We start from the raw sequence: 16,965 nt of genomic DNA, 5'->3' as shown, positions 1-16,965 counted from the left end.
AGTAGGGACCCACTACCTACTATATGTGATCCATATTAAACTAATTATAAATGTACATTCAATATTAACCTCAAGCATTTGGTTTGAATGCATCTTTAATTAGTAACAGGGATTATTTCACTGTATTTTACAATTTAAGTGTCCAATGTGAACCAAAACTAATTGGAAACGACTGAAATCCCAACGTCCTCAAGCGAGTACCTGTGAACCTGTTAAATTTTCATGTCATATCACACTGGAAAAGTTAATAAGCATAAATAAACAAGTGTATTGACCCGAGGACAACAGGTCTAAATGAAGCAGAATAAGCTGCAACAAACCTGGAACATAATGTCCCCGTATGAGGACGGCAGGTCTCAGGAAGAAGTTAAGCTCTTCAAATAACACACGGGTCCAAATATTCTTTTTTTTTATTATTATTTCAAACATGTTGTGCTGGAAAATTGCCGGAAAAAGTCCATGCTAAGTCGTCTCATAAACATGTGTAAGTAGTAGTAGTAGTAGTAGTAGTGGTAGTAGTAGTAGAAGTAAGTAGTAGTAGTAGTAGCAACACAAATTCAATGTAAACATGTTTGAGGCTGTAGTAGAATGAAGTTTGAAAATGTTTCAAAGTTTGACCCATTTTTGTTTGTCTCAAAAAGAGGAGCTGTGCGGGAAAAAGAAAACATCTGATCACCCTAATTTAAGTTAACTTGATAAATTAATAAAAGGCTGTATCTGCATTTGTTTAGAAAAGTGAGAAAAAAGAAGTATGAGAGGTGAAGATGGGGCTTGATGATGTGTGTTTATACCTGTGAACGTGCCATAAGCTAAAACAAATATTACACTGTATACTGTAAATATAATGTTCTAATTTAAAGTGTGCACTCTTTACTGGCTGGGGAAAATTTAAATGCTGTCTTTGTTTGAAAAGAAATGAGGGTTAAAACACTGAACAAATTTATACATGTAAATGTAAAGTTGTTCCTCTTTACCTGACGACCAGAGGCGGCCGCCGTCTGTCCCGGGGAAGCCTGCGACTGACAGCTGAGGGGGGGGCCGACGATGGGCTGGACCAGGGTCTGGCCAGCGGGGGTGATGGCGAGGTACGTCGGGCCCGGAGGCTGGGGGCCCGGTTGGGGCGTTGCCGTGGTGACTCCCGGGCTAGACTGGACATAGGTTATCCTAAAGGAGGCAAAATAAAAACGTTAATAAGGATCTCAGCTGTACTGTTAAAGCCTTAAATACACACATACAGTATAATCTGTGGACTCAAAGGATGTGGGACATCTGAGGCTACAAAAAGACAACTTTGGTTTTATGAGGTTATTAATAAAGATACACACATTTGACCTCCTCCTATTTTAAATTACTTATTTAATGTTATTATCTCTTGTTATATATATTAATCTAATGTTATTTTTGTTTCAAAATAAAGATCTCAAATAAAGAACCAGACTATTATTTGCAGCTTTAACCTGACGTCACATACGTATATAAAAATGGATGCTGTTGCTTTTCTGTCTTCGTGTCTCTTCCGTCTAAACTAAAATGAAACTAAATCACTTTCTGAATCTACATCTCCTGAAGTTTGAGTCACGGCTCCGTGTTGCCGTCTTTTAGTTGTCGAGCTCTTTGTGTGCTAGTGACCTGGTGGGTGGGGAGGTCAGGAGAACGGTGTGTGGGGGCGCGGCGCCGGGACCCATCACGGTTGCCACGGAAACGGGGAAGGGGCTCCCGGGATGCACGGCTGCGGCGCCGCCGGGGTGAACGCCGGTCTGCACCACGGGCATGGGAGCGAGCTGGATGATCTGGGGGGACAACGTCGAAAAACGTGAACTTCAACAAAGTCAAAACACTTTTGTTTTTATATGTGTCCATTAAATATATCAAACACACACAGATTATTGAAGATTTTTGGCCTTTTATGACCTTTATTTTCTATATATTTATGATTTATGATCTGCAGTGGGGATCATAGCCTCAGTTTATAGGGAAGTTTACATTTTTTCTCGATAGTTTGATTAATTTCTCCATCATGCTTATTACAGGTTCTGTAATCTCAGGAGATCCTTCATTCAAATCATCGCACTGTGAATTTAAAAATCAAGAAACACAGTTTCTTCCAGTCGAGGCTCTACAGTCTGGACTCTTTTAAATGATTTATGCAAGTTTGAGTCAGTAACGCCTGGTATGCTGCTGCTATGAGCCAGTTTCCCTCCACACTGGCCACTCTTCACTTGCTCCTAGGTTTGATTTAATGTTTGCCTACAAATCACCGAGCACACTGGTTCCAACACATCTCTCTGAACCTCTACAACCTAAAGCTTCTCGTTGCCCCTCAAACCAAATTTTCATTCTTTGATGTTTAATTCACTTTGAGAGCTCTCTGTTTTAATAGCTTTTAACTTCCCCCTGTTCTTTGTCTCCGTGTCTTGTTTCATTTTCTTTCATTGTCTTTGTACAGCACATTTTTAGTCAGCTATGGAATTTTTTTTTTTATTTTCTGTTTCATATCTTTTATTAGTGTGTAGACAAGAACAAAGGCATGTGCCAGGGCACGCTGGTGTCAGCCTTAAACACGCTTGTATACACCGCTAATTTAAGATTTGCATATTTTTCTGAACAAAATGGTGACGCACACTAACGCAGGAATAACTAAAAAAATAAACTAATTAAATGGTGGGAAAGGAAAAAAAAGAGAAAATAACATAAGTAAATTAAATAAACAGGGCGGGGAGGGGTTATTTTTTTTATTTTGCATGAAACAAGGTGTAAAATAAACTACAAAAATGAATGAAACAGAGCTTCCAAAGAAAACAAAGGTCTGTTTTGTTCTCTAAAAATTATTTTTTCCAACTTTTTCACCAGTATTTTTTGTACGGAGTAGTTGTTCCAAGGAGTGGATCTAATTAATATGTAATAAACACACAATAATGGGATTAAATGTGGTTTATGAATAAAAAGCTGAGAATAACAAATATTTTAAACATTTTCTGTGATAAAAAAGTGTGTAATTTCCTTGTTAAGTAGACGTATATGTTTTATGCACAGGTCTCCTTCCTGCTCAGAGCCTGTAGCTCAAAGTAGTTAAACCTGAACATGCTTTAAACCTGTTATCCTATTAACGACTTCGCCCTCAGACGAGAGCACGTGTCGCTCTAGTTTAAACGCTGCTGCTGCTGCTGTTGGTGGGGGGGAAACCTGCTCATCCTCGTTAACCGCGTGGACACACACACGCTGGCCCGATCGCTCACCTTGTTTCCCGTCGCCGGGCCGTTCTGCACGGGAAGAGGAGGGGCCACCAGGGAGATGGAAGGATGAGGAGGAGTAGACCCGGTTCTCACTGTTGCCATGGGAACCAGCACATTGCCCTGCACGACCGGCGACGGGGTTTGGACTAACGAGTGGGAAAAGGGAGAGAATTAAATTCAGTCGGCGAGAGGAGCAGACGAGTCAAACGAGGGGAGGTGAGGACAGAGAGAGGAAGAAAAAAGAAAACACTTCTGCTACTGGATGTAAGAATAACCTCCTGTTGCTTCTACGAAACGGGGAGTATTCAAGGACCGGGTGGGCGGCGAGCACTCATAACTAACGCCAATCATTCCTCTCCCGTATATGTGAGCCAATTAAATCATCAGCGAAGGGACCGACAGGGGAAGAAAAGTGATTTCAGCGCAGAGCGTGAGGAAGAAGAAAGAAGAAAACTGTGATTTACATTTTGTCTCGACGGCCAATCGTTCCCGTCTCACCTCTAGTCCCGGGGCTGACTCTGATTCCCGCCCCCGAGTGCACACCATTGGCCAGGGTGAGCTGAGGGGGCGAGGAGGTGGCCGCGGCGGGGTGGAGGACAGGTAGGGGGGTCTGCGGGGTGAGGAGCTGCAACGGTTGGGCAGCGGGGAAGGACCCTCCCAGGACTAGGCTAGTGACCAGGCTGCTGCCTCCCACCGGGGTAACACTGACTGGACCGGGGGAGGAGGAGGAGGAGGAGGACGAGGAGGAGGAGGAGGAGGAAGAGGAGGAGGAGGAGGATGAGAGGTACCCACCCCCTGCGGCGATCGGCAGCTGCTGAGGTCCGCCTCCGCCTCCTCCTCCAATCAGGAGAGTGGCTTTCTTGTCCTGCGGGAGGGAGCTGAGGGTGACGGCTCCCTCCGCGGGTTTGCTGGCGATGGGGATGGGCGTGCTGGCGATGGGCCGGACCACGCTGGTCACCATGGTGGACGCCATGCGGACGCCTCCGAGCTGAGCCAGAGTCAGAGGAGCCTGGGACACTGAGCCTGCGACGGACAAAGAGGAGACTCCTCCTCCTCCTCCTCCTCCACTCCCATCTCCTCCACTTGTTGCTATCTCCTCTCTCTTAAGAGCTCCATCGCTCCCTTCTTCTCCTCCGTCCATGCCTCTGCTTCTCTTCTTCTCAGATCCATCTTCGGCACCTCCTCCTCCACCTCCTCCTCCGCCTCCTCCGTTCCCTTTAGATGAGGTGGAGTCGGAGTGAGGGATCGGGGGAGAGGAGGAGGAGGAGGGGAGAGAAGAGCGAGCCGCCGCCGCCGCCTGGAAGCCATGCTGGAGGGAGCAGAGAGGCAAAGAGATCAAAGCGGGGAAAGTTACGGCTGGAAGTTTATTCTTCATGAACACGCGGGTTTTTTAATGCTGATGGGAATAAAGACATTAAAATTCAACAACATGAGGCCTCGCAGGAAACACTGCGGCTCCTCCACTTCTACAGATTATTTAGCGTTAGAGGACATTTCACTATGAAGTGTAGTAAAAATGTAGTAAAGTCCAAAGGTTGAAGTTGTCCCAACCTGTCCGTCTGATTCGTCCTCGTCGCTGTCCGTCACTCTCTCTTTACATTTGAGGTCGATGGAGCCTTCGGGACACGAATCCTCTGAGGGGGGGACATCACAGGTTAGAAAGGGAATAAACATACAACGGGGGCCTCGTTTAAGCCGCTACGCTACAAAACTGTGGATCTGAGAGAAGTTAGAAACACTTTTAAAAGAAAAACACATCACTTTAATCTGGGTTTCATTTCATAGTCTCATAGTTATTTTATTCTGTTCCACAGTTTTATAATCTTTATATTATATCTTATTCTTTTTATCCTGCATATCCTGTCAATCAAAACGTATTGAAAGGTGCTATATAAATAAAAATTTAATGAATTCAACATCCGCCTCGAGTTAAGTCCAAGTGTAAAGTACAGACGTGAACACAACCAGGACGCGTTTGAGAGATGTGACGTCTAAAGAACATTTGGAGGTGGTCTGGGTCATATTTGACCTTATTCCTTTGATAAAATGAGCACAATCCGTCCTTAAAGACACTCAACAGGGCGGCTCCTTCAGTAGCTGAGTTATAACTCACAACCGAGACTGTCTTCATGACCTGTTTCGTCCTTTATACAGATTCTTTTGCACAATAATCTGTCCAAGTTTATTTTTTTGTCCAAGTTCACTATCCTATATCTTTATATTTGAATTTCTTTTGCATTTTTGCACTGTATATACTGACTGTAAGAGCGCTGTTATATTCTTGTAAATTTTGTACATTCTTTCAAATATGATACTGTCTTTTATTGTTTTTTTGGATATGTGCCAAGGTAATTTTCCAAATATTGTCTTTTATCTTCAAATTTTCCTCATTCACTAAGAAAAAAATAATAATAAGTAAGTGATGTCTGTTCATTAGTAATGAGACTCTTTTAAAACACGCTGTCCTTGTAGCTGTTAACTAACTAAATAATAAATAAATCAAAACTAGATTTGATGAATTGAAGTATTAAACAAACAAATTAATTACCGCATAAAAGTGTTTTTAAGAGAATGAATAAAAAAGGACTCACAACACAAAGTTAAACAACATTCATGTCGTCCACATTTTTAAATAAAGTCCAAGCTGTTCTCTCAAAGTTTGCATAATTGAGAGTTTTTTTTTCCTCACAACATAAATGAGTGTCTCAAGCTTGATGCCAGGTTCTTTAACTATAGTCTAATGAGCTAATGAACATCTGGGCCTGAAGCAGACAGAGAATAATTCCCAGGATATAAACCAAGTATGCACAGTTTAGGACAAAGAGGTTAAGAAGAGGAAGAAATCTGAGATATATAACCCAAAGCAAGTGTGTCCTTCTACAGTATGTATTGCACTTCAAACTTTTTTCTGGAGTGACATATGTTCTCATTATCCAGTTTAATTTTAACCCAGTGTTAATAGTCTACGTTTGAGCTTCAGAGCATATTGAACCCTGAGGTTGGAGTTTTAATCTGAGTTTTGTGCAGGTCCAACTAAGCTGAGGTCAAAAACTAAAGAACTCAACACGTGAAGTGATGATGCACACACATAAAAAAACAGTGTTTTCCACGGAGGGAGAGAGATCCATTAGAGAGAGTGGCTTTTAAAATATTCTACCGCACTGTGTCGGTGTTTATTTGCATACGGTGCATGAAATTGGATGTGAAGAGGCAGCTGAGGACGCGCGTGGAGACGGACGTTAATGGAAGGTCTGAACGGGGGCCGTTTCAGAACAGTTGGAAAAAAACGCTGCCTCCAAACCACCAGTTGTTGCCTGCTGCTATATTTTTAACAGTAGCAATTAACAGGCTAACGAGATGACACAGCTCCTTTTTTTTTTTTCTTTTTTGTTTTTTTTTATTTCAGCATGCAAGCGTTTTTCTGCTGACACGGCGGTTCTAACACACTGACCATAGTGGGAACTGAAAGTATCACTCTGCGGCTGGTTGTGAAACAGTCTCGCTCTAAACCTCTGCGCCTCGCTCATCCATCCGGACTCACCCATGACATCATCGTCGCCCTCTTCCTCGCAGATGACCATGCGCTCTTCGTCGCTGGTCACGTCCTCGCTGGCGCCGCCCTGATACAGGGACTGAGGAGGCGGACGGCTGCGGAACAAACCGGCTCCGTCATCCTGATAAGAGACGAGACAAGTTTATTGTTTTTTTTAGTTTTAAGTGCAGCTATTATTAAAGCATGCATACATACATACACAGCCACCAGCGCTGAACGCCTTCAAACAAAAGAGCTCGCAAGCGGGGCCGACTCCTCTGTGATTAGGAGCGAAGCAGCAAACACCACAGTCTCGTACCTTCAAAGGCGCTAAAAAAGTAGCGAGTGAACGCTTTGAAGTTGGAGGCTGCGCTCCCCCCCAAGAGCTTTCAGCAGCAACAACTTCAGCCCTCACACAAAGAACCCAGCGAGTCCATTTTAACTATTATTTTTTTCTTTGTTTTTTTTTTTTTTTTGTGCGGTAGAGTTCAACCAGAAGACTCTGCAGTCTGAAGGACGCGCGTCTGCAGCCTGAACACATGCTAATGAATTCACACCGAGCTCTTAGTTTTGCTTTTATGTTATAGCTTTTATTTCACTTTATTGTTTTTTGCTCTTGGAGGACGGCCGGTGATCTAAACACATGTACAAATTAAACGAACTGGTAAACCGGGTTGGTGGGAAAGCTTTTGATCTTTAAACAGTTTCCTTAAATCTCCAGAGTGAGTTCGCAGCCTCGCAGCTACGGATTAACAACCTCGTACCTTCTCCAGGTCTCGCTCCCTCTCCCTCTGCTCCAGGGTGTGCACGGCGCTGTGGGAAAAGGCTCTGGGACGGGGGTGCTGCCCCACGAGGAGCCCTCCCCGACGCTCCGAGCCCCCCGGCCAGCCCGGGCCTCCCCCCTTCCCTTCTAGCACCTGGGACTCTGTATGGGCATCTGGAGAGGAGAAGAAAAAAAAGGCTCTAAGCAATGAATGTGCAGCAGATCAATAAAACATCAAACTCTTTGCAGTATTCAACATAAAACACCCCACTTACTGTGTTAGATAAAGTCATATCAGTACTGAAAGCATTTCAAGTCATTACAGAACCTGAAAGAGCTCGGCTATGCAAGACTGAAACGCGACTGAAACGCGACTGATGTGGCTTTCCCCACGACCTGTAAATGAAAATAAAACGAGTCGTAAACCGTGACACACCTATGCTCTCAGACATGCTCCTCTCTCGCGGCTCCTTCGGGGTCCCGCGGCCCTCGGAAAGAGACTTTCGGCGATCCTTGTTGCACCATTTCCAGTCGGGGTGCGCTCTGAAATGGGCCTCCTTCACCTAAAGGGGAACGAGAGGCTCTTTAACAAGAACTACACTGCACAAAAAAAAAAAAAGGAGGAACAAAACAAAAAAACAGGAATTTCAAGAAAGTATCTAGGAAACACATTTTATATTTTGTCCAGAGAGGAAGAATTTTGTGCTTTTATTTTAAAGAAACCCTTTCAAGCATAAAAAGCTCACCACAAACCAAACTTTAACCTCATCTGTGTCTGGACCATTTCACAGAATGAATGAAAGGGAATAAGTCTTTGTACCAGCAGGGGGCAGTAGTCTGTATTTGTCATTCAAAAGGGGAAACAGGAAGAGCTTCTGTTAGCTGGGACGCTAGGAGGTTAGAGAGAGCCAGAGCCATATATTAGAGAGAGTCTGTCCAACTAAGGGAATGGAGCGTCTGAGCGATCCCTCTGTGCTGATTGGTTCTGAGCTGGTCACATGTTTCATGGGCGCCATGTTGGATTCATCTAACCAATATTCACCCATAGAGAAGTGGCAATAACAGAGAATAAAGTTGGATTAAAAGTTAAAATATGCCACAGGATCAGGAAAACAAAAACAGAGGAAGTTATGAGAGATTAACAAGCAAGAACTGGATGTCAACTGGTTTCTCCCTCTTATGTGAGGTAAATGTCAATGTCTCTCTTTGACATTGATTAAGATTTTATATAGCAACAATAAAGTCATGCCATCATTAATGTGAACCTTGATCTCAAAAACGCCCAACACCGTTTTATGAATGAATGAAGTTTGGAGTTAACCTAGCCTTATGCTAACCTTATGCTAGCTAGTTATCTAGACTAAAGGCTTAGAAAAAGTAGCAGCTAGCATCATATATACTGTGAAACCCATGTGTGCATGTAATTTATGTCCATGTAGACACATTTAATTGACATGTAACTTTACCACAGTTACTACCAAGTTATTTTAGTGGTTTAGTGGTGATGGATGAACTTAGAGGCTGAGGAGAAGGTAAACACAGCTTCATGAGTGATGAGGTGATTGATTTAAGGTAAGTAGACTGGGGTGGGATATTTAAGTGGGGGCCTTTTACATATTGACAGATGTTGATAATAGGACATTTATGTCAACATAGCCTGTAGGGTCACACTATAGAATCTTCCCTCTGATGTAGCAAACATGGCGCCCAATGATTTGAGTTGGGCAGACTCTCTCTAATATATGGCTCTGGAGAGATCTGGCATCTCCTGAATCATACTGATCCATTGGTCTAAGGTTTATTTATTCTAGATGACCATGTTAAACATATGTAGATAAGATGAAGATGGAAAATGCTGGTTCCACTGTAGATTCAACGGTGCAGAACGAACCAAAAAATCCTTTTTCCTAATCAAAAAGGAAGAAGAAGAGTTCATAGAGAAAGTGTGCACCTGAAAGGCCAGATCGTGGTACTGCTGCTTCTCGTTGGGACCCAGAGCGTACCACCACTCCCCCAGGATCTTGCTGACTGTCCGGTTGTCCTGGTTGGGATGTCGCTGGTGCACCAGGGCCCGGTGGCGTTTGCTGAAGATCATGAACGCGTTCATGGGTCGGCGGATGTGGTCCTTCTCCCTCTGGTTGGGGTTAAGGAGATAAGCCTCAGACATTAATGTAGTAATGAGATTAAAAGCAAAAAAAAAAAAAAACCTTCAGCCTTGTTGTTTGTTTGCTACTGTCGGTGTCGTGCGACTGACCTTCCTGTCTCCGTCCTTGGGCAGGGCGCTGAGGGACTGTGTGCGTCTCTTTATGGGTCCAGTGGAAGGCGCTGCATCGTTGGCCCCACCCGGGGAAAACCTTCATCAACAAACAGAGGAAAGGAAATAAAGGGAGAGCGCTCACACTCACTGAGTCACTTTCAGGTTGTGCAAGATGTTGGTCCCCAGTTATTATAACACTAAAGAGTTTGATCTGTTCTTTAAAATGTTTTTTACGTTTGATGCTGAGTGAAAATCCCCCACGTTGATGACAACACACAGCTCAGCTCAGCTCAGCTCAGCGCACGTAACAAGCAGAACTCTTCCTTTCTTCCTTTTTTAGTCCTTAGCAGTTTTCCTAATCTCGCCAGGCGATCTCGCTATCGCCGAGCGTGCTCAGTTATTTCCACGGAAACGTTTGTTTTTACTACGACTAAACTTCATTCTTCCTGTGAGTCACTGAATAGTTTCCAGGAAAATATAACACCAGGCACCAGAGTGAAATTCAAAATGAAAAGAAATGCTTTTGATAAAGTTGTAAAGCGTTAAGTAGCAAAAGAGACTTGAGGATAAATTCCTCTTATTATTAATATTAGATTGGTAAAAATGGTTCATATGAGTAATGGCACTTCCAGAATGACAAAGTCAGACCACGATTTACAGTAACGCTTAACTCAAAACAGGTACATGAGGCAAAACGAGAGCTGTGGATGACATATATAAGATACATATAAATGTGGGGTGTGATCTTGAAATTATTTCAGCTTTTAAAACCAGATGTAGCACTTCCACTACATGACAGAGATCAATACTGTACTTGTTTCACCAACACACTCTTTAACAGATTACAGATTCAAGTTAATAATTAAACACTAACTGACTTTACCAACTACCTGGCAGTGAACACCAATCAGCCACAACATTAAAACCGCTGACTATTCAGTGTTCTGCTGGAAAACGTTTGGACCTGACATTCATTCATGAATGGCTGTTACTTAGACATGCAGCACCCAGACAAAAGCCATGACACTCCTTGAAGGCAGCCTGTGAAGGCCCATGTCTGTTCTCCGATGAGTTGCAACTTGTTTTTCATTGCTACTTTGCAAATTAGAGACACTGACGATCCCTGACAAAGGAAGGAGGAGGAACCATATTTGGTAACTTCATCATCGCAGTTCGAAATTGCTTTCCTCTCGCTGAGGTTTAGAAGCGTGTGGTTTTCATGCAGCCAATCAGAGAAGATCAAGGAAAACTTCTCAGGATCTAATGTGGTCTCCAAGGTTCACCTCTGCATGAACGCTGAGCATAAGGGTTTGTTAGGAACCATGAAGAAGAAGAAGAAGTGTCCTAAGTGTCAGCACTTATGTTCTAATGCTCTAAATACATGTTTGCATTTGCAATATATGGTATCTTCATTAACTTTATGAAAAAAGTAGGAGTGTCCTACAAAGGGATTACGATCGCAGACGACCTCAGCTATTATTACAAATTACAGGAGACCCTAAATACGACAATAAATCTAGGACTTGTAAACTGTTGTGTTAAAGTTTTCTCAGGACATTAGGCAGGATTTCTGAAGGCCTCTAATAATAACCTAATGGATGCATCCCACATAGCCATTAACTCCTGTGGTTTGACTCCCGGCCAGTGGACGCTTCACGGCAAATCTGGTTCCTACCTCATCTGTAAACTAAGAGAAAAATAACATTTTTTAAAACGGAACAGATGCAGCTGCATTAACAATTGCAGGGGCTTTTTTTTTTGTTTTTTTTTTTTACTTTCTATTCTACACTTGGTAAAGATTTTTGGCTAGCACAGCAAACACATATTTGGGAAGTTCTAAAAAACAAAAAACACAAATACTATGTCATGACTCATGAGGTGTCAGATCAGATGCGGTTCAAAGTCAAACGTGTCATTCGTGTTCACGTTTACTGGCATATATGTGTGAACATGTTCATGCGGGGGGGATGTTTCAGTGTGTGGTGGCGAAACCAAAAAAAAAAAAAAAGAAGAAGAAAGAAAGCAAAAGGCGGGTAACAGCCTGAGAAAGGACAGATAAGAAGATGTAACTTAGAACATAAAAGCCGGAGCTTTTAAATGTGCAGATTTTGTGTGTATAAGTGTGAGTTCATTGAGGTGCAGGCAGATATCAGGTGTAACCACTGTATAAAAAATATATATATATATATAAAAATTGAAGATACTGCTGAGGCGTTTCTTTGGTTGGCGACGGCCTCGGTGAGACCAGCGACCCTGAAACATTCATAACCACACTACCAGCCAGACAGAAACTCAGCCTTGTCTGAGTCAGTCTGAAAGAGCAATAACCCAGCCAGATGCAGAGAGGCAGCCAGAGACCGAGAAGAATGAACGAGCACAGACTATACAACTCCTTCCAGACACACGCAGACTCTGCCCATAGAAAAACTCGTTTCTTTTGAATTCATCTGTCAAAGGTAGATTTCAGTGCACCTGTGCACCGCGAGCGTAAGCGTCCTTGGGAAGGTTTAAATTCAAACTCCATCTAACATCATCTACAGTAGCTACCTGCTTCTGATCTGGTCACAGTCAGAGTCGCAGAGAGGAAGCAAACATGATGTTTATAAAAAAGTGTTGTTTCAAAACCTGCTAAATGCAGCACAAAAAAAAAAAAAAAAAAAAAAAAAACTCCTTGTGACACGTTTTAAAGGACAGAAGGTTCCTCGCTGCTTATTTCTCCATTTTTTTAGGAGCTAAAAAAACTCAGGAGGAGTCGGTGAGAAGAGCAGAGATTCAAAGAAACAAATGACTGAGGTTGATTGTTAACAACCTGGACTGGATCAACACTTGTCTGGTTGTTACTTGCGTCTGCCTGGAGGCCTGGCCTCATTTCGCAATGTGGTTAACACAACACAGCGCTAGTCCACACTTGAAATAGAGCTGCAGATTGATTATTTAAATATACACTTAATAGCGATTATAAGGGAATTAAATGACAGATTTGCATCTGTTCTATTTAAACGTGCCTTAAAGGGAGATTTATAATTGCTCTTATCATGGGATATGAGATTGTGGGAGTGGACAAATGTGTTTGCTATGTGTGTTAGTGTAGGTTTTTAAATTTTATATGTAATTTCCATGGAGAAAATCAAGCTTCACCATATATGGTTCCTTTCTCTTCAAGACTGAAGAATTTTATTTGCCATTTTGTGCACAGACAAGCTGGTTCTCCTTAAGTGGTAAACAAAGGTAAACAAATGTAAAGCTGTATTTAGACCATTAGAACACAGATTCAGGCGCATTATCACATTAGACAACATCAGGTCACTTGTTTGTGGTACCTAATAAATCAGATATGCTCAGGGTTCGTGCAGAGGTGGCTCTTGCAGACCACATTAGCCCCTGATTAGACCTGAGATTGTTTCTTTGATCTTCACCGATTAGCTGAGTGGAAACCACATGCTTCTAAACCCCCGCCGAGAGAGACACACAGAGACGCAGTTTAAAACGTGAAGAAGTCACCAAATGTGGTTCCTCCTGCACACTGGACTTCATTTAGGACTGATAACACAGAAGAACGCTGTGTCGCGCTTCTGTCCATCCCAACAACAGGCTGAACTGAATAAATAAGACGTTTTATTTAAGAAGAGCCTTTCAAGTCACCCAAGGACACTTTACAGAGAGGAACAGACAAATAGAACAACGGGTGGAAACATCTAAACACGTGCAACAATAGGCAACATTCAAGCACTGACAAACAAACAGAGTACAGCTTTTAATAAAACAGCAGGAATGAAATAAAACTTTTGGAAATGCAGAAGTGAGAAGAAGGGCAGGAGTTAAGGGTTAATGGTGGAGTGAGGAAGCTATTAGGTCTTTATAAAAGAATAATCAGCTCCTAACGGAGTGACTCCAGACCAAAGAAAACCTCCCAGTGTGGTCGGCCTTTGAGGAGGTAAACAGGGGTTTCTGTATCTGACAGAAAACGTAAATAACTTTGGTCTTTTCAGGAGAACCATGGTTTTCTTTAACTGTTTCTGCACAAGAAAGTTTGTTTGCTTGATTCATTTTCCACCCAAAGCCAAAATCATAAATCATAAATCATAAACTTACGGGTCGTCTATGTCGCTCTCCGTCTCGCTGTCGGCCCCGCCCCTGTCTGCGGGAGGATTGTCATTGGTCGGGGCGGGGCACGACGGCGATCCTCTGTCCGGGTCTGGAGCGTCCGCCCGCCCCTCGCTCACCAGGGCCACTCCGAAGCGAGGCTCTGAAAAAAACAAAAAAACAAACGCGCGTCACGTGGGGAGCCGGTTAGCGAAAAGCCCAACGAAATTAAGTAGCGGTGCCATATGTGTAAACACAGGGCTACTCTGCATGCAGCTTGTTGACAGTAGCAACTCTGGCCAAATGAATGTGGGAGGTGTGACGAGCTCCGACTGCATCTATGTTATAATCGACTGCAGTAGTAACAAAATGTAAGTTGAAAAGAAAACTAATCCCTGGAGGGTTTAGCAATTAAATCTGTGCTTTACGTGAGTATTTTGGGAGCAAATAAAGTCCCAACAACACATGTTTTATTCAGTTTAATGGAGTCTTGTAACAAGGAAAAGGCTCAAAGGAGTGTGTGTAATGTGGTGATTTCTTCAAACAAATCGACCAAAATGTTACACACTGATCAGCCACAACATTAAAACCATATTGTGACAATTCTGCTGGGAAATATTCAGACCTGGCATTCATTCATGTGGATGAAACCAGACCAGACCAGACCAGAAAACCCCCATCCCATAGAAATGACACGACTCAACACAAAAACACGAAGAGCATCACAAGGTGTTTACCTCCGATGAGTCACAAGGCACAAGGGAGAGCGACGCGGTATCGGGAAGGTGGTCATAATGTTATGCCTGATCGGTGCATATTCATGCATCATTATATAACAAATTGTTTGGCAAGAAATCACTCATAAATGAGCTGTGAAGTCTTTCCCAGAAAGTACGTTGGACTCGTAAACCGCAAAAGACATTTTGATGTGTGAAAATGCCAGAAAACCCCACGTTCTGTTTTTTTTTTTTTTTCTTTCTGATATTTGATTTCAGTTTCTGGTCAAAAAAAAAAAAAAAAATTGGCTTTGAAGATTGTTTCACTCCACTATCGGATAACATTTTATAGACTAAACAACACTCTTGAGTCTTAAACAGGCCACAACAAAAATAAAAAAACAAAAAAACAGGCAAATTCAAATCAGATTTTTTAGATTACTGATATAAATAGTGTTCTCATTAGTATTAGTGTGAACACCGCCGCTGGTTTAATACGAGAACGTACCCATTTCCTGTTTAAAATGTGTAAGATACTACACTATAGCTATATATATATACATATATGGCTATATGCCTACACACACACACACACACACACATTAGTGAGCAGCTCAGCCTCCTGTGACTCATAGATGTAGTCATGTGTGGAGAAAAAACCAGCAGGGTGAGTTGCTACCTTTGCTCTGATTGACAAGCTGTTGGCCGTCGGCAGGCTGCACAGCCGCTCCTGATTGGCTGGGCTCCAGGAAAGGGACGAGCGAGTGCCAAGGGAACACTGGCACCGAGCGAGGCTCCACGTTGGTCCAAACTGTGGGAAGAGAAGAGACGAGAAGAGAAAGAAAGAAAGAGAGAAAAAAGTGAAATATCATCATGTTTACCCAGTTCGGTATCGTGGACTGTGGACAGAAAGTAGAGCCCTCCCTCCCTCCCTCCCCCCCTGCAACCGTGACGAGTCCTGTGTGACTGCCGCGCTAAAGCTAAAGCTGCTAAAAACTACACTTTCATATAAACTGCCCGAGTTGAAGGACCATGAATGGAGTTGTGTATTCAGTCGCCTATTCTGCCGCCCCTCCCTCGCTGCGCACCAACACCCCAACCAGCCCTGAGGATAATGAGAGTTTAGGGGTCATGTGGTGTGTGTGTGTGTGTGTGTGTGTGTGTGTTGTGATGTGATGAAGGAACCTGTTATTTTATCCACAGAGTCTCCAGACTGCATGGCTGTCTAGACGGCTGCAGAGCTGAACTATTTCAAAGAGGTCATCGCAGAAACTTTATGTAGTAGAAACTTCGATTGTCCATTTCTTCTTCTTCTTCTTCTTTGAAGATGTTTGCACATAAAGGGGTCGCATGAGGCTGGAGTCTGTCCCAGCTGGCACCGGGTAGAGGCAAACAGCCATTCACACTCATAAGTAATTCACTAATTAAACTGACATGTCTCTGGACTGTGGGAGCACACATTTTTAAATGGAAACCGTCTTTGTTATTCACCCACTTGTCAAAACGTTAGGTACACTAGTGGGAACTGATAAAATCTCCAAGACTGCGCTAACGTCAGGCTTCAAGATGGTCAGTCTCACATTTTAATAAGTTCACACGCTCTCGTGCCACACACGGCATTTTCTCACTCGTCCCACGTAGACGAAAAAGAGATTGGTGATATGTGAATAGATGAGGTGAAGGCTGCGCTGCTCGGCTTCAACCGGCGACCAATCAGAAAATAGTATTTGTCGTTGCCGGGTGAAATGGAAGCGCCTTTCACAAAAGTAGCCCATGATCTGGTGACAACTTCATCACTCAATTATTATTATTATTTTTGGTTTTACAGTTTTTAAAATAGTTTCTTGTTACAGTCTAGGAACTGAACTATGCAGGATATTTCTTTATGAATCATGTTATCTTTAAACAAAACAAAACAAAAAAACATCTAAAAAAATCCAAGCTAGTGTTCAGTCTATGTTGAAACAGCTTCAGATAGGTGGTGATTCAACTGGGCAATCATTTTGGAGGATGTAGTTTGTGGCGCTGTTATTTAGCCAAACCCACTCACAACAATGTTAAAATAAGAGGAACATGCATCTGCACAACACAACACACAGTCTAACAGTAGCTCCACGTCGAATCAACAGCTCTCTACGTGTTTTATAACCTTTGTGAAGGTATGATATAGGCAGGAATGTTATATTACATCACTAGCGTACCTAATGAACTGGCAAACTTAATTAATTTATCACCCTGACGAGCTCCTGTACATGTTTTATGACTGAACATCAGCTGTGTGAAAACACTCTCTGCTCACAGGGTGTGACAGAAATGGAATAATATATATATTTTTTTTTTAAAAAATACAACGCTGCCACTTTTATTAGCTAATTAAAAGT

The 16,965-nt window shown here is 42.7% G+C and overlaps 1 protein-coding gene across 2 annotated transcripts in view; it reads right to left on the bottom strand.

Moving 5' to 3' along the window:
* cica (capicua transcriptional repressor a) overlaps positions 1-16,965 on the bottom strand; it is a 38,739-nt gene that overhangs the window by 7,390 nt on the left and 14,384 nt on the right. The window contains exons 4-15 of one of the 2 annotated variants that reach the window (XM_047606043.1): positions 15,264-15,395; positions 13,878-14,031; positions 9,783-9,882; positions 9,480-9,662; positions 7,965-8,091; positions 7,530-7,702; positions 6,775-6,907; positions 4,785-4,867; positions 3,732-4,542; positions 3,237-3,379; positions 1,630-1,790; positions 975-1,164 (exon numbers count right to left, since the gene is read on the bottom strand). In XM_047606043.1, coding sequence (XP_047461999.1) covers positions 975-1,164; positions 1,630-1,790; positions 3,237-3,379; positions 3,732-4,542; positions 4,785-4,867; positions 6,775-6,907; positions 7,530-7,702; positions 7,965-8,091; positions 9,480-9,662; positions 9,783-9,882; positions 13,878-14,031; positions 15,264-15,395 — 2,390 coding nt within the window. The remainder of the gene's footprint in view (positions 1-974; positions 1,165-1,629; positions 1,791-3,236; positions 3,380-3,731; positions 4,543-4,784; positions 4,868-6,774; positions 6,908-7,529; positions 7,703-7,964; positions 8,092-9,479; positions 9,663-9,782; positions 9,883-13,877; positions 14,032-15,263; positions 15,396-16,965) is intronic. The other variant, XM_047606044.1, reaches the window with a different exon arrangement.

The sequence above is a fragment of the Mugil cephalus genome, chromosome 14, assembly GCF_022458985.1.
Source record: "Mugil cephalus isolate CIBA_MC_2020 chromosome 14, CIBA_Mcephalus_1.1, whole genome shotgun sequence".
Classification (NCBI taxonomy): Eukaryota; Metazoa; Chordata; class Actinopteri; order Mugiliformes; family Mugilidae; genus Mugil; species Mugil cephalus.
This window is presented reverse-complemented; position numbering and strand designations above follow the sequence as displayed.